The sequence below is a fragment of the Coptis chinensis genome, chromosome 5 (assembly GCF_015680905.1).
Source record: "Coptis chinensis isolate HL-2020 chromosome 5, ASM1568090v1, whole genome shotgun sequence".
Lineage (NCBI taxonomy): Eukaryota > Viridiplantae > Streptophyta > Magnoliopsida > Ranunculales > Ranunculaceae > Coptis > Coptis chinensis.
Window position 1 is genome coordinate 13,178,043 of NC_141460.1, and position 25,152 is coordinate 13,203,194.

Sequence of the window (25,152 nt, forward strand, 5' to 3'; positions counted from 1 at the left end):
GATACTAGATGGTCATAAGGTGAATGAGGGGGTTTTTATTTAATTTTTTACTAATTCTTATTATATTTAAGTAATTGAGGACGACTCTAGCAATTAATTGGAGCGATTTTCCAATCACATAATACTTTATTAATTAGGAACAGAGGGATCTAGTCATTGAGCAGATCTCCTCATCTATTATATATACCCTTAGAGCATTCCCAATGCAGGTGGTTTTAAAGGGTTTGTGACTGTAGTCACCGGTTTTTCTTCAAAAGGGTTGTTCAATGTAGAGGTAAAAAACTGGTGACTATTTTCCCAAGTTGAAATCAAGGTGAAACCTTCCACCAAGATAGTGTCTGACTTGTTAACTTCGGACGAGATGTTGGATTCCGTCTCGTGTGTTTTTTACTAAAAGAATTAAACGGTTAATGAGGAAAGAGAATATGAGAGAATATTTCAGTTGTTTACTGTGAAATTTTTGGTTTATTGGGTTTTTCGTCGGTTTGGGCTTTGATTTGCAAAATAAGCGTTTTCCACATAAATTGTTTATTTGGGCCTTATATATTGGGGGCCTGTGCAGTCGCCCACTTGTCACCTGCTTAGGGCCCAACCTGCTTAAATAACGACAGCCATAAATACAAATACAAATACAAATTCCATTCCCAATATCAATTTAGGGTATGGGTTTTGCTGAGATCACACCAAGGGTTATCCATTTCAAATCGCCTTCGCCGTCTGGGACAATATCTCAACCACAGCTACATTTTCACAATCTTCTGCTTTATGCATTGGCAAAATCCTATCTTCAACAAGTCTCCCCGCTTCCTTTATGGGAAGCACAGACATCAAAGCTCTTCTGAGGCCAGGCTGCCCCTTCTCTCCTATAGACTAGTACATAATGATGTTGTTCATCGACAACAAGCGCGGAAAGCGTCTGCGTCTAATAATTGGGAAACTTAAGAAACACGTGAGGGAAACTAAGTCCGGACTAGATCTGGAGGAGGAAGAAAAGCAAGAGACTGAAAATCTTAGGTATGAGAAGTTCAAGCTTAAACATGTGCGGTTTATGCTGCGTCAGAAGTTTGAACCCATCCCATGGCCACGTAGGTGCCCCTATGTCTGCCATTCAGAAGAAAGCAAATCATGCACGTGTGTCAATAATTTCATATGAAAGCAATTTTGTTTAGTTGTGGCTTCTTTGTCCTTTATTGTTGGGTTCCGTTTATTGTTTCTGGTTTTATGTTATGTTGTTCTAGGTTGTTTAGCTGTAGTGCCACTGACTATCCCTATCTTCTTACGACTTTAGATTAATTTTGTTGTATATGTGAAGGGTTAATAGTTTAAACATGTGTTAGGGTCTGTGCTAATCCCTAATTTGTATTTACTAGTTGATATTTGTTGGAGTGTTGTAATTTTGTGATGATAGGAATCTTACAAGTAGACAGCACACATGGTGAATCACGTAGAACATTGTATTATAATGTTATATCCGGTCAATACGATGTCTTGCTTTGAATAATCACAAATAAGTGCTAATACTTTTCTTAAAATGAATAAATCCATCATCGATCACATCATGGTCGAGAACTATCAGTAGTTAAAACTACACATGATAATGTAATATAACCAGAACGTTTCAAATCGTGTTTTCATTGGGCTCGATTAGCCGATGTGGTTATTTAAGCGTAAACGAAGAACTATGTGCTCGTGTGAAGGTAATTGCACATTTTGATGTGGGTGCCTTGCTCATTTTGAAGTGATTTTAGATGATAAATCCAAAATTTGGTTTGTTAGTGGTTTTTTTGGAGTACACACTCATCCGCTTGCGTCCTATCCTAGCTCAATGTTTGGTCGATCACTTTGAAATGTGGGTAATGAGGATGTAGCATTAGCTACAAGTAAAGATCTCTTTGTTGTTTTTTGGCAGCTTGGAATCATAGATCCATGATTGGAAACATGTACATGTTTTTCTAGACTTCACTGGTTAGCACACTTGAACACCTTGAACCAATTGTATACATGTGTTTGCAGGTTGTTTCTAGCCTGGATCTTAGTAAGTTTGATGGTTTGCGCACCATAATATGTGCTCTACATGTTGGCCCTGATTTGTGTTAGGATAATTTTTGAACCCATTTTTGAAAGACGTGGATTGGTAGGACCAGGGTTGATACTATACTGTTACACGAATTTTAGGCAAACCTGCAAAAGTTTTTGGCTGATTATTTACATTGTGAAGGAGAAGTAATGTGAAGTCCATTGTTATTTCACGTAGAGGAGATTCTGCATTACAAAACATGTTATATACAGTTGTAAAAGTCTTTTAACCATGGTTTTAAAACTAACAATGAGAAACTAATTGAAGTTAAGAAACTAGACAAATAAGTGCCAAATAGAAATTGCAAGAAAACCATCCCATTAGATGACCTTGTAGCTGCCTACAAACACTTGAATTTGCTAGTGTAAACATAGTACTAACTCAGGACACTTTTTGTTCTTCTTGCGAGGGAGGGCGCTTACTTCCGCTAGTACCAGCAGCTATCACCAAGCCACCAATTAGTCCTATTTGGTCAGATGTGAAATTTTCATCCTCACCCGTACTACTTCCACACAAATGTACCAACTTTACTATTTTTAATGGTTAGACATCCAAATGTATATCTGGGGCATATCTAATTTGTGTAGATTTTTTTGAACACGGAACGATATCCAACATTGCGTTCTGACTAACTTTGGGCAATGCATCAAAAAGTTTCGTTTTGGATTTGATGATTTGAGATAGAAGTGATCCCGCACCTGCAAATTGCTTCTATAAGCGAACTCAAAGCACTCCGACAAACAGGTCTAATTGCATGATAATATCATCTAAGAGGTAGTTAAAGTAAAATCATGTAACCATAAATCTAATAAACATGAATCAAAACATAAGGAACTACCTAAAATAAATTGCATAACAGAACGTGCACCCATTTCTTCTGCCGCCTTTTTGCTCCTGGCGGGAGTACCGGTATATGTTTTACCATCGAAATCTAAAGTTGAGCTGAACACTGGAATAAGACCATTTGACTGGGCAGTTGTATAAATAGGTATTTCCAAACCAATCTTCATAGCAAATTCATTAAGAATGGATTTGCAATAGGTCATATCCTACAAGAGTGACAAAAACAAATGAAAATATATAACCTAAGTTAAATTGACATGGATACGAGTGTCCGTATCCGACACGGATACGAAGTGTCTGACACGGCAAAATTTAAGGTATATGACTTACAATGTTTCCACGGACATGTGGACACGTATCTGACGTATATTATTTGCTAAAATATGGCGTGTCCATGTACCATTGTATTTAACTGTATACCAACCCCCAAATTATACAAATATAAATAAATAAAGCATAAAATTACAAACTTGAGAAACTCAAGCTGGTGTTGACAATGTTGAACATCAACATTTTGCTCTCTCAGTATCGCTGAGGTAAATTGAGAAACCGCTTACTTTAAAGGGGTCCAAACATAGTTTCAAAGTTACACACAAATTATACTTCATTGCAACAATAATGTATAAAGAATAAAAAATGTATGGAAACAGTGAAAAGTTACACGCCGAAAGACCACGCAAAATTCCAAAAATACTGATAAAAGATAAAAAGATAAAAGTTTACCTACGAAATGAACGATGAAACTCAAAACGTAAGTAAACTAAAACTATTTTTATGTGCCTAAGATTTATCAAAGATTTCTACTCTCAATCCTATGAGATATAGTGGAGTAAATGATTCGTTCCACTCCTAGTCCTTCCGCATGCTGTGTTCTCTACGTATAAGTAATCTTAACTAAAGTCTAATGAGAGATTTATGAATGGCAACTAGACTACGATGCAACTACCCACAAGATGCAATTAGTCGACTATTAGAACAACTATGGGAATGCTACGTCGATTCTATGATAAGGAGTTGAGGGGGATTGCTTCCACCTTAACTCGACTTAATCCTACTAAAGACAAATCGTCGTAATCCGAATTGAACTGCTTCGCAGAACAATCTGGTTACTCCTAATCCCTAATTACACATGGCATTTCTACCAATTCATAACTAGCATGTGAACGATTACACCCATTCTCATGGTGAACTAATCATTTCTAGAGTGGAAAGGAAATTATGACGACTCTACGATAATCGGGATCAAGCTTTCATCAAGGCTTCTCAACCCCCTCAAAAGGAGGTTTAGCCGAGAATCATCACGCTATCATTCCCAATGGAATTCAAACAAGACATGATATAAAGATTTGAACTTTACTTGTTTAAACTCAATTCAAAACTACTCATGCAATAATTGAATTAAACTGATACTGACAAATAATTGAAACTACGAATTGAAACTAAACAATCAATGGAAATGAAACTAGATTATGGAGAATACTATTTTCTTAATCTAATGAATAATAAAACAATGATTCAAATGCTAAATTAATAATCTAACTAATCTAGGTCTAGCTATCTACGTAATAAGGGAATTTAGATCTAAACAATTGTGAATGACAAGAATCGAAATTGACAAACTAGCTATTTTATTTATCAAACTAATGAAGAACAATGGTTCTAAAGATTAATCTAGAACAATAATTGAAATTAAACTAAACTTAATTTTATTAAATGAAAACTAGATCTAGAATTATCTATAGTTTTAGGTCTAACTAGCTACCATTAACAAAGAGCTAAGCTTTGGCTTTTATATGTTCAGATCCAAAAATCGTGCATGGGCTTGGATCCATGTTTTGGGCCAAAGAATCAGGCCCAAAACCCAATTCTTTCAGTCCAAAAAGGCCTCTTCAGCTGTAGTTGGCTTCAACAGACTTTTCATCCACTTCTGCTCCTCTGATTAGATCAAGTCTTATACCATTGGAAAGCACTTTCCGAGCCGGTCGTTTTGACATAAGGTAGGCCCCATTCCGAGGTTTGAGTCCAAAGATACGGCCTTTGGAAGTTTTGCTGACTTTGTGTGCTGTTTCTGCCCGCGTCGACTTTTCAGCTTTTGACCGGGATTTAGAAAGGCTTTGTCTTCTTGAATCTTGACCTTTAATCATGGAGCTCCTTAGTAACCGACCTTTGCTCCTTTATCTCGCTAAAGTGGCACATTTCTGCACATAATGGACTTTGAAGCCTGAAATGCATAAAAACACGTAATCAGTGTTAACTCTTAATTATTACTCACATAATTGGTCTAAAAGTATGACTGTTATAGGGTTAAAACTATAGTTTTGGGCTCTTATCAAACCACCCCCAAATAGCATTTTGCTTGTCCTCAAGCAAATATGAGAAATTAGAATAAGTGACCAAAAATGGAGTTCTAACTACTCTCGTTTCGCTAAGTGCGATTGCATTGACCATATGCAACAAGGCCTTAAACCACTAGGAATTCCTAGTGGACGAGTTATAGCCCTCGTGAGAGTTTTCCAGATGAAGGTACTCACAAACTTTATCTATACTACAACGACTAAGAAATAAAACTATTATTTCCTTATTCATGCTCTAAATTAACTATACCTCTCACTAGCAATGCATATAGAGTAATCAAGTCGAAACCTAAGCTAATATATGCATAATAATCAATCATCTACAATAAACATATATACAATGAGTAATACTATGAAATGCCCCGGCGGGTTAGTTTCGAAACTTCGAATAAGCGTCCTTAAAGTAGGTTCTCACAATAATAGTACGTCAAGATACAACACTCGATTTTTCCACTCAAGTTTACATCTACTCCGGTTAATGCGGTGGGCACACTTTACCTTACAATCTTAATGACAACAAGGAAGTCGAGTCGATCAAACACATCGCCACTTACTATCACACTAACCTATTTCTAATTGAGCTAGAGGTCTTTATTAGGTGTTCTTGGGGGATTAGGAGATGGTTTAAGAAGGAAGAAAATGGATATTCAAAAGGACAAGTCCGAGATAATAGAGTCTTCATATTATGTAACTAGAGAAAACCTTGTTATTTACTTTTTTCTTCTACACTTTGTTTCCATCCTTAGCTATATATATATATATATATATATAATTATATATATTATTTTTTTTTTTTTTTTTTTTTATTTTTAAAATTTTTTTTTTTTTCTTTGGCTTTTGACTCCTTTTATGCTATTTTTTTGGAGTTTTTATTTTATTTCTATTTTTATTTTTCTTTTCTTTGGATGGAAACTTCTTTTCTTTATTTTCCTCAAGCAATTAACTAACTTTTTGTTTACACGGGTTTTTCTTCTTCATTCTTCCTCATTCTATTCTCGGACTTATCTAAATTGGGTAGGTTGAATTTTTTATTTTGTTTTGTTTTGTAATAGGGTAAAGGATTTGTGGTTTATGGAAGGCTAAAGAAAGGCTCGAGGGGCTTACTAGCGGAAAATAATTCATAGGTTTGAATTTACGGCTATATCGATACAAAGAGGGCCTAAATTCTCGCTTAGGATATGGCATAGTGATCAAGTAAGTGGACGTGTGATTTCTCTATCCGGATTTTCTCCCCCTTGTGTCATTTCTCAAATGTTTATTCATATAAGGCTTTAGGCTATATTCTCACAGGATTTGTAGAATAAGTACTCTAGCCTAGATTTCATAAACTTACTGCTAACAATCATAGATACTCATGTAATATATTTATAGATAGATGCAAAGATTATTACCTATATATTAACCTAAGTTTCTAAAAATTATTCTAATGCAAAAGCTACGTGAGACTTCTAGATTATTAAGAGCATAGAAAAGGAAAACAATACCAATATTCCTAAGTGTATAGCATGAACTTATTTATTTATATTTTTGAATTTTTGAAATTTTAACTAGAAAACAAATGCATATTATACCTATCTATATCCTAACAGATGCCTTAATTACACGTGTTTCTATGCCCCCAAACAAGAATCATGCTTTGTCCTCAAAGCATTTAAATAAAGAGGGTAGGAAAAATACCATTGAAGCACGTGAAATTTAGGAACATCTGCAAAACAAGGTTAGAACGTACTAATATAGGAAATAAAAACTGACGCAACTCTATAAGAGTTCCACCCATTATGGGGTTAACAAGAATCAAATTGCTTGGGACATAAGCAGATACTAACTAGAATTAAAACTTACCTTATCTCCCGCTTTATTCATCATCCTCCTCATCCTCTTCTTCTATAAAGAAGTGAGGTTCCTTCGCGTCCTGCCATGCCATGATAATTTGCCAGGCTTCCCGCCATTTATCATCTATTATTGCTAACCTATTAAGCGCCACTTGGTCGGGACGGGTGTAGGGTGCAACTGATGAGGTTGTATCCTCCACCCTTGCCAAGTCATTACCACGGAAAGATCGAATAATACTATTGGTGGGTCGCATTGTCGTGGGCCGTAATCCAATCCGTGAAACGTGTACAAAAAGCAGGAAAGAAACATAGCATAATACGGAAATTAGAACGGGCATAAGAAGGTACTTATGCCTCATGCTATGGGGCTCGTGCTAAAAACTAGACATCATGGTTCTGGGGAAGGTCATGGCACATACGTCCGTGGCTAAAGCAAGGAAGACGCTACAAGTTGCATCATTCACGTAAGAAAAACGCCATTCCCCTAAAATGTTTAGCATGATCCAAAACATAATAGTTCCTATGTTCATGGATTAGGCTACCAAAGCGCGACGTTATAGTCCCCTTTAGTCCTCGATGAGGAAAATGCCTCCCCCATACGACTTATGCAAAAAACTCATAAGTGTAGACATACATATTATCTACCCAATAGCACCATGGGTCTTGTATTTCAAATGGGCATAGCAAGTCCAAGAACAAATGCTAGCAAGAACCCGGTAATTTCCATTGGTTCATCATCAATGTTGATGGAGAACACTTGTTCTCCATCCGGTCTCTCAAAAAAAATGTAGTTATCGTAAAAATAAGATGCTAGTGTTGGAGAATAAAGTGCATCGTCTTTACCATAAGCGGTTCCCGGCCACGTATGTGATCGCCTCAAAACCAAGCACCATAAGTAGTGCTTTGGAACAAATCTTCGAAAGACTGTTCGGTATCAATGTAGGAGATGTCATCTCAAAATTACACTCTGAATAGCTGCGAATGACCCGCAACAACCCACGAAAATTGGAATTTTTCTGGTCCACGGAAGTCGGCCGAAAGTCGCTTCCACTTGAAGCGAAAGCGCTCGATGATTTTGAATTCCAGTGTTTGAGCCGAAGTCGCTCACCTTTGGACTGAAAAGGCGCTCTGTACAAAATTCGACAAATGTGTAGGAGCAAGTCGCTCCTCCTCGAAAGCGCCCGTGGTCAGTCAAGATCAAAAATGAGGCGAAACGTGGGAAACGTGGGAGTGAAAGGTGAGTGATGGAAGTTAGGTGTAGTGTGGGTTGTGAGTGTAGAATGAATGAAGTTTATATAGGTTTTAAGTTGCTAAAACGGATCGGGAAGTTGCCAAAAGTTTTTTTTCGGCGGTTTAAAAATACTAAAATTTCCAAACCCGAAAACGGAAACAACTCATTTTCTTGATTCTAAAACAAACCTAGTATCTTTTAGGTTGAATTTAGGATAGAATCTACCTATTTTATCGAGATTTCATCCTACCATGATACTTATTCATAGATTTGCCTAATCGGCCATATTCTCACCCTGACTCCGCAATAACTTCTAAAACAAAGGTCATATAAAAATCATGCTGGAATAGATAACACCACCCCCAAACAATTTGGGAAGGTGGAATCAATATTAAACAATCACGCACAATAAAAATAACAACATTATATTAAAATTGACATTAAATGCCCTTTTACTACAAAATCCAAATTACGGAATTAAACCTTACATTAAAATAACTAACAATAATAAAACTACAAATAAAAAACATCAAACTATACTATCCCTAACCACTTCGGTATTGGTAGCGGAGGGCACATGCTCAGGAGATGGTTCCTGAGCTCCCGATGGGCCAGCACCATTCGTCTTTCGGCGACGACGCTCGTGCCTCGATGGTGTGTTTTCAGAAAGAGAATCCCCGTGAGGTGGGAATCGTGCAAGCATGTCGGCCCGGAACTGGCGCTGAGCTTCTAGCTCAGTCCTCATCTGTTCCCACCGCTCGTCCTCCCACTGGGATCAGATCTCAAAGTTATGATGGATAGTAGCCTGTCGAGTCCGGAGGTCTTCGCAGATAGTGTTGAGTGAACGCATGCCACGATGAATTACGGCCATGCGTTCTGCATCTGACCAACACCTCTCCAAGGCATCAACATCAAAACAAGTCAAGTCCTCCTCATCCTCCAAGGCATTCTCATTTCCACCATCCTCCTCATCTTCTGGCAACCTCCAAACTCGTTGGACACAATCCTTATAGATACGAGGATTTCGGTGCAGGGTGAGGTAAATCCTATCAGACGCCGGAGCTGCTCTCAACTTCAGCATGATCTTGGTTATCAACAGAGGGAGAGGTGCAATAGACTTCCCTACTCCCCTAATCATGTTAAGCATAAACTCCAAGATACAAAACTCATACTTCTGCTCCTGGAGTATCCATAAAATGTGGAGGCAGTTCAGTCCGATGTCGCTGACCTTCTCCTTTCCTAGGACGTTCCGACCAATCCACTGAGCTACAGCCAGCTGGTTGGTTCTGAGGGATGCCTGGCGAACACAATGTGAGCTTGCATTGTAGTTCCCTTCGGTAACCGTCACGTTCATCAATGGCTCTACCCCATTATATTGGGACTCCTGTAACGTGACATCCAAATGGATTCTAGGTGGAATGCCTAGAATCTCGGCCAACAACCCAAAGATTACTTCATTCCTCCTCTTCTTCACCATAACAAAAAAATTCTACCGCCTCCAACTCCCTCGTGTTGTAAAACCGTCCCCACTAAGTCTTCGTGGGTAAAAGGCTTCGGTCGAAAGTACCACAAGCTATTCCAGTCTCTACTAATCATTTCACACCCGTAAAAGCGGTATGAAAGTGGTCTCCAGTAAATGCTTGCTCTGGCAAAATTCGACGTTGTTGAGCCATTGGAGTGTTTGGAATGTAGTGGGGGTTTAAATGGGATGTGGTGTTGGAATTTGAGTCGACCGAATGAAACAAACAGTGGTGGTGGCACGACAATTCACAATTTTGAAATTTTCGGTGGTTCTTGGTTTTTTTTAACTTGTTGGAGGTGGTGGTGGAAGGATTTAGAGAAGATTTGAAGTTGATTTGAACTGTGAGCGTGGGTTTAATTAGCTTTATTTTTAATTTTCGATTTTAGGGTTTAAGTTTTTGTTTTGTTTGTTAATGGCGGTTTGGAAGTGAAGAACGCGACTGTTGGTGCAAAGGTAAGGGGCGCAGGTGTGCTGTCGGTGCGCGCGGGTTGGGCCCAAGCCCAATTTGAAATTTTCGAATTTTCGCGCAACTTCAAACTAAAATTGCCGCTTCGTTACCAGTCTGATTTTTGCGAATAAGATATGGAAATGATCAGGAGAGAATTTCCAATCCAATGATCCCTAAAACACTCTATTCCGACCGTGGATGACATATAAGATAGTGGAAAATACCTCGAAGTGCGTGCATGACATACGTTATGCGAACGAATGAACTATAAATTCATAGAATATGTCAACCCGTATCGAATTACAATTAAACGGCCTAAACAACTCTAATGGGACATAAAACATTCTAGGATGGAAACACGACCACCCCACCCCCAAACAATTTTTTACAACAAAGTTTAGAAAATTTATTTATTTTTTTTTTAAGTGGGTCTTTTAAAGTCAGATTCCCGAGACTTCCTAGATTACTATGTTTATTCTTTAATATATATATATATATATATATATATATATATATATATATATATATATATATATATATATATATTACTTTTATAATGAAAAACAATAAGCAAGAAAGACATAATTCACCCCATAGAGAAACATGACTCAAAAATCCGAGAAAACATGCAAGAGTGGAAAACGTGAATTATGTTAAACGTGGACTTAGGATCCGGTACTTACAGCCACACACTCCATAGGGAGGGCCCGGTTACCTTAATGGTGCACTCACCAATATCTGGAAATGAAAGGAATGCACCAAACACAACAAATTGAGTCATTTATAGTCAGATACTCGAGACTTTATCTAAACATATGTATGAACATGCAGTTTATCATATATCAACAACCGAAATAGTTGTGGATCATTTCCATAAATAAATATCACAGAAAACATATCCAAACACAATCAAGCACCAAGATTTCCTATGACGCAACCTAGTGAAATGAAAGAGAAGTCGGATAACCCTATAACGTAACCTAGCATGCACCTTCTTTTTCATTTTTGAACGAGAGGGTGTTCTAGTGAATAAGTGTGGAAAAATGAATGGTTGTGGAAAAAATGGTGGATATGGATAAGTTGTAGAAGGAAAGCATATAAACAATGAGGATGTGGGTTTAGCACAAAACTCATTCATGGTGTAGGTAGGGACTGTTTCAAGTCTGAAAATGAAGGTGTCAAATGCTTGGTTCTTCTGAAGTATTTGTTTACTAGGTGGATTTAAAAAATTATGAAGCACAGAAGAAACAAAAGGATCGAGTGCAAACTCGAGATTCTTTTGAAAGGGTGGAAGGAGGGGAGTCGAGGTGGATGTTGTGCAAAGTAATTCTTGATAGGGTGAATCATCACCTGCTCTAAGAAACTCCTTGAATTCCTCATCTAGATTGGTCATATCCACATTACTATGGTAGTCCACAATATCTTTGAGAAAGTCATCTATCTCGTCCTCATCCATAATATGTGTATCGACTAGTGTAGGGATGAAAATGTTGGAGTCTGAACTTCCAAAGGAAAGAAATTTGGGCATATGATTATCAGGGAACGTGTTGTTGAAATAATCTCGAGCGAAGCTCTCGATCATGCTAACCTCTCCATCCATAGACGAATCGGGTAAATGTGTCTTTGTTTTAAAAACATTTACTTCAACAGCAAGATGGCCAAAAGACATGGACATTGAACCATCGCGGCAATTAATGAGCGCATTGGCGTTGCCGGAAAGGGCCCTAAGATGATCGGACAGAGTCGTTAATCGACTTCAGATCGAGGATGACAAAATCAGCCGGATAATAGAAATCCTGAATTTTTACCAGCACATTTTCAACCACACCCTTAGGATACTTAATAGACCGATCAGCTAATTGCAACGTCATTTTAGTGGGTTGCATCTCGTCTAGACCTATTTGTTTATACAAATAAAATGGGAGTAAGTTAACACTAGCCCCCAGGTCTAATAACACGGTCGTCATATAAGAATCTCCTAAGGTGCATTGTACAGTAGGACGACCAGGGTCCTTGTACTTAACAATTCCATTATGTTCAGATAGAGTTGGGAATTGTTCTGTTAAAAAGGCATCTTTTGGTATATTGGTCTTACGCCTAGTAGTACACAACTCCTTAAGAAACTTAGCATGGTGTAGTAGCTTTTTAATAGCTTCGAGGAAGGGAAGGTTTATAGTTAGATTCTTGAAAACGTCCCTAATCTCCTCATAATTAGTATCCCTAGTTAACATGGCTAATTTTTGTGGAAACGGTGGCTTCTGTCTATATTTAGCAATGGTATCACCTGGATGTTTAACCTTGGCTTTATGTTTCTTAGGTTGTGTTGTAACTGGTACCTCTACAGTGGTAGGCTCTTCAGTTTCTATTTCAGTATCTAGTAAAATAGCAGATGTAGGGGCTACTGGTGGGGTAACTATAGGCATAGTTACTTTGTTATCAACCACTCTACCAGAACGGAGAGTGATGATGGCCTTTAGCTTACCTACATTTTCATATTCATTACTAGTATTATCGGTTACCTCAAAGGCTGTGTTTGTTATTTTAGGATTAGGTATTGCGTGACCTGGAAATACACCTTTGGGTTGGGCTTTATCTTGGGCCAACTGCTGGCTTAAATTATTAACGGATTGTAGAAGCTGTTGGTTAGATTGAGCCATGGTTTGGAAAAAATTTTGGCTCACTTGTATAAAGGTGTCAAGACGATCTAGTTGTGTGGGTGTAGTAGTCACGGGTGGTTTGACTGGAACTATCTCGCGTGAATTATTTATGGGCGGATTTTGATAGTTATTATTTACCGGGACGATACCTCTATTAGCATTATAATTATTATAACTACCTTAACCTTGTACTTGACCTTGTCGAGGTTGCACTTGGTTGTTGTAATTATTAAAATTACCATGACCCTATCCTTGTCGTGGTGGAGCTTGGATAAAACTGTGTGTTGGCCTAACATATTGATTATTGTACCCTGGAGGTGTGACGTGTTGGTTATTTCTCCAACCGAAGTTGGGATTTTGTCTCCAAAGGGCGTTAGGTTCACTATTAATGGAACAAGCCTGTTCATAGGCTATAGGACAGTGAAAGTCGGGATGCTCAGGGCTCCAACAGAAACCACATGGATTTGAATTTACATTCATGATGGGGATAGGCTTTTGTTGAACAGAAATGGCCTCTACCTTTTTAGTGAGTGATTCGATTAGAGTTTTAAGCTCGGGATTGTGTTTAATTTCAAACATACCGGCGGCCTTAACTGTATTAGAAGAACTAGCGGAGCGGTGGATATCGTCACTACCCCCCCAGTTGTTATTTCGCTTAGTTTGATCTTCTAAAAATTTATAAGCCTCCTCTGAGGCTCCTTTACTTAAGAAACTACCCCCATTCATTATGTCAAGGACTTCTTTATGGTGGTGTAGAAGTCCTTTGAAAAAGGCACGAACTAATGTCTTTCGCTAAGTTATGATGTGGACACTCTATAAGGAGATCGGTGAAACGATTTCAAGCCTCTGAAAATGATTCATGAGGATTTTGTCAAAAGAAATGAATCTTGGAAAGCATCTCATCCGTCTTTAGGGGTGGGTAAAAATGTTCCATAAACAGCTGAACAAGTTTAGCCCACGAGTCCACAGAATTAGGCGTTTGGGCAGTTAACCAAGACGTCGCCTTATCGGCTAAGGTGAAAGGGAATACCTTTAGTTTAATTTGTTCCGCACTAACTATTGGATGATGGAATGTTGTAAGGACTTGTTCAATCCTATGCATGTGCTGATAAGGTTTTTCATGGTCTAAACCATGAAAAACGGGTAACAAATTAAAAATATTTGGGGATTCGAAATCCCCAATCGGGTCCGCTAGAACAATGCAAGATTTGGGGCTATCGCCAAGGCTTTATAAAAGCCCGAGAGAGGAGTCTCTCCTTCGTCGGGCATTGTGTCAGGTAGAGTATGTGGAATAGTAGCTAGAGGTGCAATGAGTGGTATACTAGATAGGCGTGCTTGTTGATGTTGTTGTGTAATTATGCTCGGTGTTTTTCTTCGACCAGATCTTAATCTCATACAAGGCTAAGACCAAACTTAGCTAATTACGTCAACACTCCAAACAATCCTGATATACTAGTATAAACCTCTAACAGGAGATGCGAGGTGTGGAAGAAAGGAATACCTGATTGTGTCCTTGCTTCGCTTATGAATAGCATCTTGTTTACGCGTGTTCAGTGTATATAACAAGTTAGAACACTTAAAAACTTGAAAAATCGAAGTTCGAATCAAACCTGTGGAAATCCGACAAAATTCAGCTCAGGGCGCGGGTGCGCTCACTTTGGGCGTGGGTGCGCTCAGTGTAACTTCAAGTTACAGTGTTTAAGTGTGGGTCGCGCTCGGTTGGGGGGCGGGTCGCGCTCAGCATCCAATAACTTGAGCGCAGGTCGCGCTCCTTTGAGATGCAGGTGCGCTCCATGCAAATTTTTCTCGAAAGTTTTCAATGCTGAAACGGACAACCATAGTATGAATCAAACAAGGGTGGGTGGGTTTAATGGGACTTCAAGAAGAGTACTTATACTACGAAAACAATGCTAAAATGAAACTAAGATGGCAGCGGCGCCATTTGATATATTTATACCGTAAATTATTGATACCGTTAGCGGCGCCATTTGATAAATGATAAAAGATAAAAGTTTACCTACGAAATGAACGATGAAACTCAAAACGTAAGTAAACTAAAACTATTTTTATGTGCCTAAGATTTATCAAAGATTTCTACTCTCAATCCTATGAGATATAGTGGAGTAGATGATTCGTTCCACTCCTAGTCCTTCTGCATGCTGTGTTCTCTACGTATAAGTAATCTTAACTAAAGTCTAATGAGAGATTTACGAATGGCAACTAGACTACGATGCAACTACCCACAAAATGCAACTAGTCGACTATTAGAACAACTATGGGAATGCTACGTCGATTCTAAGATAAGGAGTTGAGGGGGATTGATTCCACCTTAACTCGACTTAATCCGGCCTACTAACGATGAATCGTCGTAATCCGAATTGAACTGCTTCGCAGAACAATATGGTTACTCCTAATCCCTAATTACACATGGCATTTCTACCAATTCATAACTAGCATGTGAACGATTACACCCATTCTCATGGTGAACTAATCATTTCTAGAGTGGAAAGGAAATTACGACGACTCTACGATAATCGGGATCAAGCTTTCATCAAGGCTTCTCAACCCCTCAAAAGGAGGTTTAGCCCGAGAATCATCACGCTATCATTCCCAATGGAATTCAAACAAGACATGATATAAAGATTTGAACTTTACTTGTTTAAACTCAATTCAAAACTACTCATGCAATAATTGAATTAAACTGATACTGACAAATAATTGAAACTAAACAATCAATGGAAATGAAACTAGATTATGGAGAACACTATTTTATTAATCTAATGAATAATAAAACAATGATTCAAATGCTAAATTAATAATCTAACTAATCTAGGTCTAACTATCTACGTAATAAGGGAATTTAGATCTAAACAATTGTAAATGACAAGAATCGAAATTGACAAACTAGTTATTTTATCTATCAAACTAATGAAGAACAATGGTTCTAAAGATTAATCTAGAACAATAATTGAAATTAAACTAAACTTAATTTTATTAAATGAAAACTAGATCTAGAATTATCTATAGTTTTAGGTCTAACTAGCTACCATTAACAAAGAGCTAAGCTTTGGTTTTTATATGTTCAGATCCAAAAATCGTGCATGGGCTTGGATCCATGTTTTGGGCCAGAGAATCAGGCCCAAAACCTAATTCTTTCAGTCCAAAAAGGCCTATTCAGCTGCAGTTGGCTTTAACAGACTTTTCTTCCACTTTTGCTCCTCTGATTGGATCAAGGCTTAGACCATTGGAAAGCTCTTTCCGAGCCAGTCGTTTTGACATAAGGTAGGCCCCATTCTGAGCTCTGAGTCCAAAGATACGGCCTTCGGAAGTTCTGCTGACTTTGTGTGCTGTTTCTGCCTGCGTCGACTTTTCAGCTTTTGACTGGGCTTTAGAAAGGCTTTGTCTTCTTGAATCTTGGCATTTAATCACGGAGCTCCTTAGTAACCGACCTTTGCTCCTTTATCTCGCTAAAGTGGCACATTTCTGCACATAATAGACTTTGAAGCCTGAAATGCATAAAAACACGTAATCAGTGTTAACTCTTAATTATTACTCACATAATTGGTCTAAAAGTATGACTGTTACAGGGTTAAAACTACAGTTTTGGGCTCTTATCAAATACCATCTATTTTCATTAGGTGGTTACCAACCTAATATTCTTGTAATGAAAACAAATGAATTAAAGAAGGAAAATAGGAGAGGTATTATTATAAGGTAGTCTAACTGTATAATAAACAACGAATGAACAATCATAAAAGCAAATATGGCATGATAGCAACATACTGACATAGTACTAACTACAGTATACTTGGAAGCGAATTTAACGGCAACATGGCTTCATTAAAATAACTTGCATAAGAGGAAAAAGTTTAACAAGGTTTAACATAATAGTTAAATTACTCAGCAAACCAAAAATAGTTCAAATATTAGTTCAATTGGAACCACTAATTATTGTAGCATGTGAACATGGTGTTTGTTTATATGTCACAATGGAGCACCATATACAAAAGATAAGATAGACTGTATCCAGATAACCTTTTAAAATAAATGTTTATCGAGTATTATTTCCTTGAGAGTCAAAACATACTTGACTAATTTACTATTGGCAACCTTGGCACTGATCACATGAAATTAGCAGACATTCTTTGTTGGTTGTTGGTTGGGTGGGTGGGATCACTGACCATTTTCATCCCCAACCTACACAAGACTATAGAGTATTTCATGTATTATCTAAATTAATAAGGAAAACAAAAGATTGGGCACTCAAGCTGCAAACAGATGCATACATTAACCATAAGAGTATTTACAAACTTGCATAGTTGCATATAAGCTTTATTTTTATCACTTAAGACAAAACAACTCCCATAAAAGAAATAATTCACATGGATGGAAATATGTGATCTTTCTTATGACAAGGTGCCTCATGTTAACGTATATATCATAACAGATTACAAAGTATATGTCATGTTAGAATAACAGAACATGATATATGTTACAGCATAACTAGATCAAATAGCATAAGTAAGTCTTAATTAAATCAAGTCACAACATAACTATGACTTGGACATGTCCTTCTTCAATTATAGTTAAAACTTTTCTGTCTTAATCCCATTTATTCCCCTAAAGTGAACACACCCAAGACCTCGATACCAACCTCCCAAGTCTTGACCAGTAGGCCACTGGACGACACTATGATTTGGATTTTGGACATGGCATCCTAGTGAATCAGTCTAATCACCATATAACATTAGTGCGCACACGCACCTGCACACACACACACACACCCACACTTGCATGCAACACACCTCATCTATTATATCTATTATTGGACATCCTTCCTCTTTGACCTTCTTCAATATAGATTCCAGAGCAACTTTAGTAGCATTCTGTTTTGCCTCTTTCTTATGTAGAAATGTCTCAACTGACATATAATTTGACCCCATCAACCAAAACAGAAGATCTAAATTGTGGCATAGTTCCAAAGCTTTCAGTAGTATAGGTCGGAAGTGGCAGTTTGGATTTATGAGCATACTCTTGCAATCGGTTCTTATGCATGCATTCATCTGGAATACCTACACACATAGTACAAAACTATCAGGATATGGGTGCTTGAACAATGTAAAAGTTAAGAATGTACCACTTCTATCCATCTTGACTTCTATTAGACCTCGGGGTGTTCCCAATGAGACAAAAAAATAAAATCCGGGTCAACAACTCGTGCTTTCCTAATCAATCTAAAAGGGCATGGCTTCTGTCTCTTATTTTAGGGTGGAGATTTGTTTTTTTACGCATTTTTTTATTATTTGGTGAAAGAGGAGGGCTTTATTTTATGTATCCTTTTATTTTACCCTTTATTTTAGGGTTGAGAATGAAGAGTTTCTTTTTTGGTGAAAGAATAGGCATTTTCCGTTCTTTTTTCTTACCCTTTTTTCTTTTACCCTTTTCTTTTTGTTCTGAGTAAGCGGGAAACACGTGGGTAGAGCTTTATGACTTGGTGCAGCAAGTTAAACAACTAATCTACCGGCTTTAGCCTTATTCAATTTTGATAAGAGATTCATAATCAATGGTCCAGAACACTGCACATTGAGTTCATTTACACTTCTGCGCATTTCTTAGTTGATATTTGTTGGAGTGTTGTAATTTTGTGATGATAGGAATCTTACAAGTAGACAGCACACATGGTGAATCGCGTAGAACATTATATTATAATGTTATATCCGGTCAATACGATGTCTTGCTTTGAATAATCACAAATAAGTGCTGATTGTTTTCTTAAAATGAACAAATCCATCATCGATCACAGCATGGTTGAGGACTATTAGTAGTTGAAACTACACATGATCATGTAATATAACCAGAACGTTTCAAATCGTGTTTTCATTGGGCTCAATTAGCCATTGTCAAGTTCAATAATGATCTTCTTTCACACCTAGTTTCATAGCCACCAATTCACATACACGCAACGTTTCAAAATAGAAATCCTCTTATACAATACATTTAAATCCAAATAGATATACAAATACAACTTAAAAAATAGTTTTGATATCCTAAGAAAACTCATTCCTTATTATCCTTCTTCTCTACATAATTGATCCCAAGTTCATCCATCTTCTTCAAGAAACCCGCATAAACATCATTTGTTATAGCTTGTTTCATCTTAACAAATATGCGCAATTTGGCAAGTGTTTCTTGTTCACTAGAATCATTCTGTGTTACGACAAACGTAGAGCTTGTGCCACTCATCTCCCCAAACTATTGGAAGAATCCACATCCTGCAAATCTTTCATTAGTCGATTGTGGGCAACGATAGAATTTTCTATTTGGGTTTGTTGGGGTATGCGAGGTTCTTATCCTACAAATTCCCTCATTACAAGGACACATTTTCACCTCATCCACCCATTGCCAAAGTCCACACCCTTTGGACGAGTAAGGTAAGCTCTCCCAGGGTTCTCTGAAGTCTTCGATACCTTAGTCTTACATGTACCCCCTCCACAGATGCAAACAACATCTTTATCTCCCTGTGATGCCATCTTAAACCCTAATAAATATTGACAACAACATTTGAATAAAGTCATATCTCATGACAATCAACCTGTTTACATGTCATGATATAATTAACTCAATCACCAGGCAAAAAAGTATAAACATTCTCATATCATCGATATATCTAAAAACTAGAGTTTACAAGTCATAAATATAGCAAATAAAACAAGAGTTTACAAGAAGTTATACATCATAAAACACGACTAACAAGATTTTACCTCAGGATTATTAGGCCTTGCATTAAGGATATCTGCAATTTGAGATTGTAGATTGACCATATGAGCTTGATCTTGTGGCCTAAAAACTTGCTCAACACGATAAATTGTTTCTAGGTCTACTGGAATCTAATTATTCACAATAAGTTCCTCATTACCATATACTTGTAATAACACATCATTGAGGGCAACTATACGAAGGAAGTTATGAAGACCCATACAAGCAATGATTAATTATGTTCCTCTGAATTGGAAACTTATACCCTGGCATCTTGCTTAAAATCAGGGTACCTAACTTTCTAAACTCCAATGCTCCTCTCAATCACATTCCTTAGTTTTGAATGACAATGGTTAAACTTCTCCTCCTTAGTCCTAGCATGACTCCCTGGACATCTGTAGTCAGCAAGCCAATATCGTACACAACGATATGGGGACATAAAGCCCCAAAGTATGCGTGTAAGCCGGGTCACACATATAATACTTATTTGTACAATGGAAATAGATGACAATTTACTATGCATATACAAGTAATAAGTTTGTAGATAAAATTACAATAAAACAATGTCTACACACTTACCTCGAGGAGGTAATGGAAACTTGAAAGATGGATTCCCCACTAAAGTAGTTAACGCACTAGCATCATGGGCAGTCCCCTCCCATCCAACCACAACATATATGCATTTCATGTCAAAGTCACAAATTGCCAACACGTTTTGCCAACAATTTTTTCCACCTCTACCTCTATAAGGGGTCTGTTTAATAGGAGGAATAACTACATGAATGAGAGTGCCATCTAATGCTCCAATAGCCCTTTTGAATGCTCCTTGTCTAAGATCCTTATCACTTCTAAGTTCTCCAACTAGGGCCTCCCAAGATGGTGGTACATTCATCTCTTTGGAAAACACAATCATAGCTTTCAACACTTCATGAAAGTACTTGTGAATTGTTTCTCTAGAATGTTGGAATAACCAACTTACATGTGGCATACTAGTGTTATGACTAAGTGTTAACAAGAACATCTTCATTTTCTCATGGTTCTATAGGTAGGTGTTTACTATTAACCAAGTACCCTCTCTCTCAAAAATGACTATGCAATGCTTGAAAAGATTCTTTCAACATCCTAAAAGATTGGAAAATAAGTTTTGATGGACCATTCAAAGTCTCCCTAACTAAATCTTATCCACTACGTGAGGAAATGCATATCTTGTGACGAACTCTCCTTGGGAGTGTATTTCTTCTTGCATGGTTGAGCAATATCACTAATGCTATAAGACTCACCAACAAGGATAACTTAAAAGAATCCATATAGACCTACATATAACAAGGATAACCATATAAATGTATCCATCGCAGTGCATTCGGTGCAAACTAATTAAAAAATAGTTTATGCATTTCAAAGAGAGAATAACATACTAGAACTTGGCATAATTATGAGTGTGTGAGCACTTGGGTTGATAGTGGAGCAAGCATCAGGAACACCTAAGCGGTCATCTTAACCATAATGTACATCAGCAATTTATAATGAAAAGTGCACTTCCATTATCGTACAAAATATAAAATGGTGTGGTTCTCTGTCAAAGTTCAAACGTAGTCTTCCTCTGCTAATACTCCATCTTTGATTTATTGATCTATTTCATCCTAAACTAAACTTACACATTCTTATCAATCAGTCCGCAACAACACAAAATTTAAAATAAAGAGAGAACCAGTCGGCAGCAAATCTAAAATCAAGTACTAAAAGAAAATAAATAAATCATTAGCCAAAAATCAATTAGTCGGCAACAAACTGGCCACAACAATCAATAAAGAGAAATTTAAACAATAGCATACAATGCAACAACAATAATGCAAGTGCTAGTTAGAGAGAGTGTGAGTGCAAATTCAATAATGAACAGAGTCCATGAATACTAGCATAATCTAAGAGACAGCTCGCCAATTTAATCAATGCTGATTAAGTTTCTATTGCATACCGAGTGGCTCGATCAACCATGACAGTGGCGACAACAGTTTCACACTTTATCGCGGTTGTGGCAGCAGCACCAAAGCGCTCGGTTGATATCAGAGATGGAGCTCGTGATTGGTGGCAACAGTAGCTGCTTGTTGGTCTGGAAAGAATGAAGAACAGATAACGAGGGCAAGGGGTAGCGTACTTGGGGGCATTTGTGTCTTTTCCCAGCATACAAGTCTTACAAAATTATAGTAGATCCAATATTGATACTAACATAAATCATTCCTCTTATAAGAGATGGGTTCCGATATGAGATTTCTAGTAGAATGCCTCTTATAAGAGGCAAAAAAGGAACCAAAAATATGTCCCCATCTCTCCACGTATCTTATAAGAGGCAAAAAAAAAATAAAAATGGCCCCTATGTTAGTAAACTGTTAGAGATACATTATGTTGGCTTATGGGATCTTTATATTGTCTTACTGGTAACCATTAAGGAAAATGAAATAACGTGTTCACTAATTGAACACAATGCAGTGCTTCCTGCACTTGATACATAAGTACCCAGTCTATTAATATGCACTAAATCATACTCAATGCAGTGCTTTCTCTGTTGTGTGATTGTGTCTAGTAGATATTGTTTCAGCAAGTTTTGCCAAAACACACTAGTTGGGTCGGAAGTGATCTTTTCAGAATAGATTGCGAAGGGGAAGGTTGTTGGTGAGAGTTGAGACTGGACTTTGGTTTGAAGTTGCCTACGTACCCAAATGTTGTATTGTTTTGGGATCAAGTCTCGATTACACAGTTCTGGGGAATGCCCAATGTTGGATTTTATATGTCGGATTGTGATAGTTACTTTCTCGTTCTCTAATATTCCAATCCTGGGATGAAATTGGAGAACTTGCTGGAGTACCGTCACAGGATCTGAAGTTGATGGAAGTGAATCATGAATTTGGAGAAAGTTGTGGAAGTTGATTGATTCGGTCAAACAACTTCCTCGCAAATGTTCAAGGCACGTGTTTAATTGAATAGACTTTGCGTTATGTGGGTAGGTAGGCTATAAATTGAATCTGAGCATGGGCTCTGAGCGTGGCCTTTTTGGGCTCTGAGCATGGGCTTTTTGGGCTTTGAGCATGGGCTTTATTATAGATAAGCTATGAGCATAGGCTCTGATCGTGACCTTTTTAGGCTTTATTGTAGTTAAGCTCTGAGCATGGGCTTTTTGGGCTCTGAGCATGGGCTTTATTGTAGATAAGCTATGAGCATGGGCTCTGAGCGTGGGTTTGTATTGAATTGGGCTTTTATTTAGCCACATTTGTGGGGGCCGAAACAGATACCGACCAATACTCACATTTGTAAAGCATACCAACTTTCTACAATGATCTTGTCCATGGTTTTCAAAGAAGCCAAATGACTGTAGGGAACAATTCATCTTTGCCATATAGTCATAATTAAGTAAGCAGAGCGAAAGTTTTTGAGAGAGGTGGGGGAACGTGGCCCAAAATGTAGTTTGGTAGGTTTGTGTCTATCTGTCCTCAATCCTTCGCCACTCTCCCTCTCCCTCCTTCACTCCCAAACTCTCTCTCTCCCCACCCACAAACCCATCTCTCCCTCCACCCTCCACTCACGCCCCGACTGCTTGCAGTTATCTAGTTACATATATAAATTACCATGGAATGGACTGCTTAAGATATTTCTACACTTGTTAAGTCGTTAGTGTTTGCAGATTGAACTGTAATGGATCTATTGATAGCGTAAGTTGAAATGAGTTCCCCATGTATTTTAATTATGAAATGATAATGGGCAATGATTGAAGAAACATCAATTCAACTTATACATAATGGGAAACTTAAACTTACATAAGTTCGTAGAAAAACAACTAGAACTCAACAAATGGACAATTAGACAAACACCAATAGATGTCATAAACAAATAGAGGGGTTTCCTGATTAAGTTTGTTAACCTGTTAGAGAAATACTATTTTGTCTTACAGTATAGTTATATTGTGTTAAAAGGAAACCTTAAGGAAAAAACATAACATGTTTAATTAAGTACTAATTGAACACAATGCAATGCTTCCTGCAAGTCAAACACAATAACTCTATATTTCTGTAAGCAAGGGATAAACAAAGGTCACAGGTTTATAAAGTGCAGAAGTCAACCTAGATGCGGCGCTTTCAAATGGATTGATCTCCCGGATGAAGAAAGCCATGAAGCCAGCCATGAAGCAACTACAACTAGGTAAGAAAAGGTCACAGAAGGAGGGAAGGTGAAGGTAACAGTGGAGGGGAACTATACTTCCAAAATTACCATGGAAGGGACTGTTTCAGATATTTCAGTACTTGTTAAGTCTTTAGGGTTTGCTGATTGAACTGTAATGGATCTACTGATAGCATAAGTTGAAATGAGTGAACATTTTGAATGTATTTTAACTGTAATTGATGTAGTTTAACTGTGAAATGATAATGGGTATTGATTCAAGAAACATGAATTCAGCTTAAACATAATGGGAAACTTACACATAATTACAAAAGTTCGTAGAAAAACAACAAGAACTCAACAAAGGGACAATTACAAATAGGTGTTTCCAGTTATGTAAGTTACTCTATTAGAGATACACTGTGTTGTCTTCATACATAGCTATGTTGTTGCATATTTAACCATTAACTAAAGGACATAACATGTTTAATACGTAATAATTTAACATAACCATAACACAATGCAGTGCTTCCTGCAGTTGATACATAATAAGTACCCAGTCTATTAAAACGCACTGACTAACAGGAAAGAAATAATTACATATATAAACGACTAGTTAAATTGGGTTTCGGCAAAGTCTGACATGAATGGGAAAATGGAGTGAATGCCACTTGCTGGGATTACTTGATCTGCTAGGACCTTCTTCTCCATTAAACTGTACCATATGATCTTGTTGTACCAACTGAAAACTCAAATGTCTGATGGCAGTAGGTCGACAAAGTTTGAATGGCAGAAACTTTCATACAATATAAACATCCTCGGCTCACTCCACACACAGTTCTCGTACTGCTGCAAAGCCCGGAGTTCTAATATTTCAGTGCCGATGTCTTCCTCACCCCAGAAAGATAACATAATAGCTATGGAGCCATAATAGGGAAATAGCGTGTACAACTTCGGTGGACGTTGAGTATCCGGTAGCCTAATCCTTGTCTATTGCTCACGTCGAACGTTAAAAACTAATATTCCCGCAGCCCAAAGAGACGAATGAAGATTTCCTTTTGCAACAACTCCAGCATCCCTTTTAATATGTTCATTATTAAAAGACAACTCCAGGTCGTCTAACCTTCTCCATTGGTTAAATTGGGAATCAAATAATTTAACATGATGGATGATACATTTCCTATATTTGTTGTTGCTAGAAGGCCTTACAGTGTTATGGTTGGGATATGAAAGCCTAACTATAGTGAATCGCAAAGGTTCCACATAATTCACCACCATTCCCACAT

General features: G+C 37.6%; 1 protein-coding gene across 1 annotated transcript; it reads right to left on the minus strand.

Annotated features, from left to right (window-relative positions):
* Positions 1–699: 699 nt before the first annotated feature.
* On the minus strand, positions 700–17,892 carry LOC147496746 (double-stranded RNA-binding protein 4-like). Its single transcript, XM_086562654.1, has 4 exons — positions 17,770–17,892; positions 2,985–3,126; positions 2,182–2,262; positions 700–863 (listed from the first exon to the last, which is right to left on the minus strand). The coding sequence occupies exons 1-4, from the start codon at positions 17,890–17,892 to the stop codon at positions 700–702; spliced, it is 510 nt and encodes a 169-aa protein (XP_086418780.1).
* Positions 17,893–25,152: the final 7,260 nt, after the last annotated feature.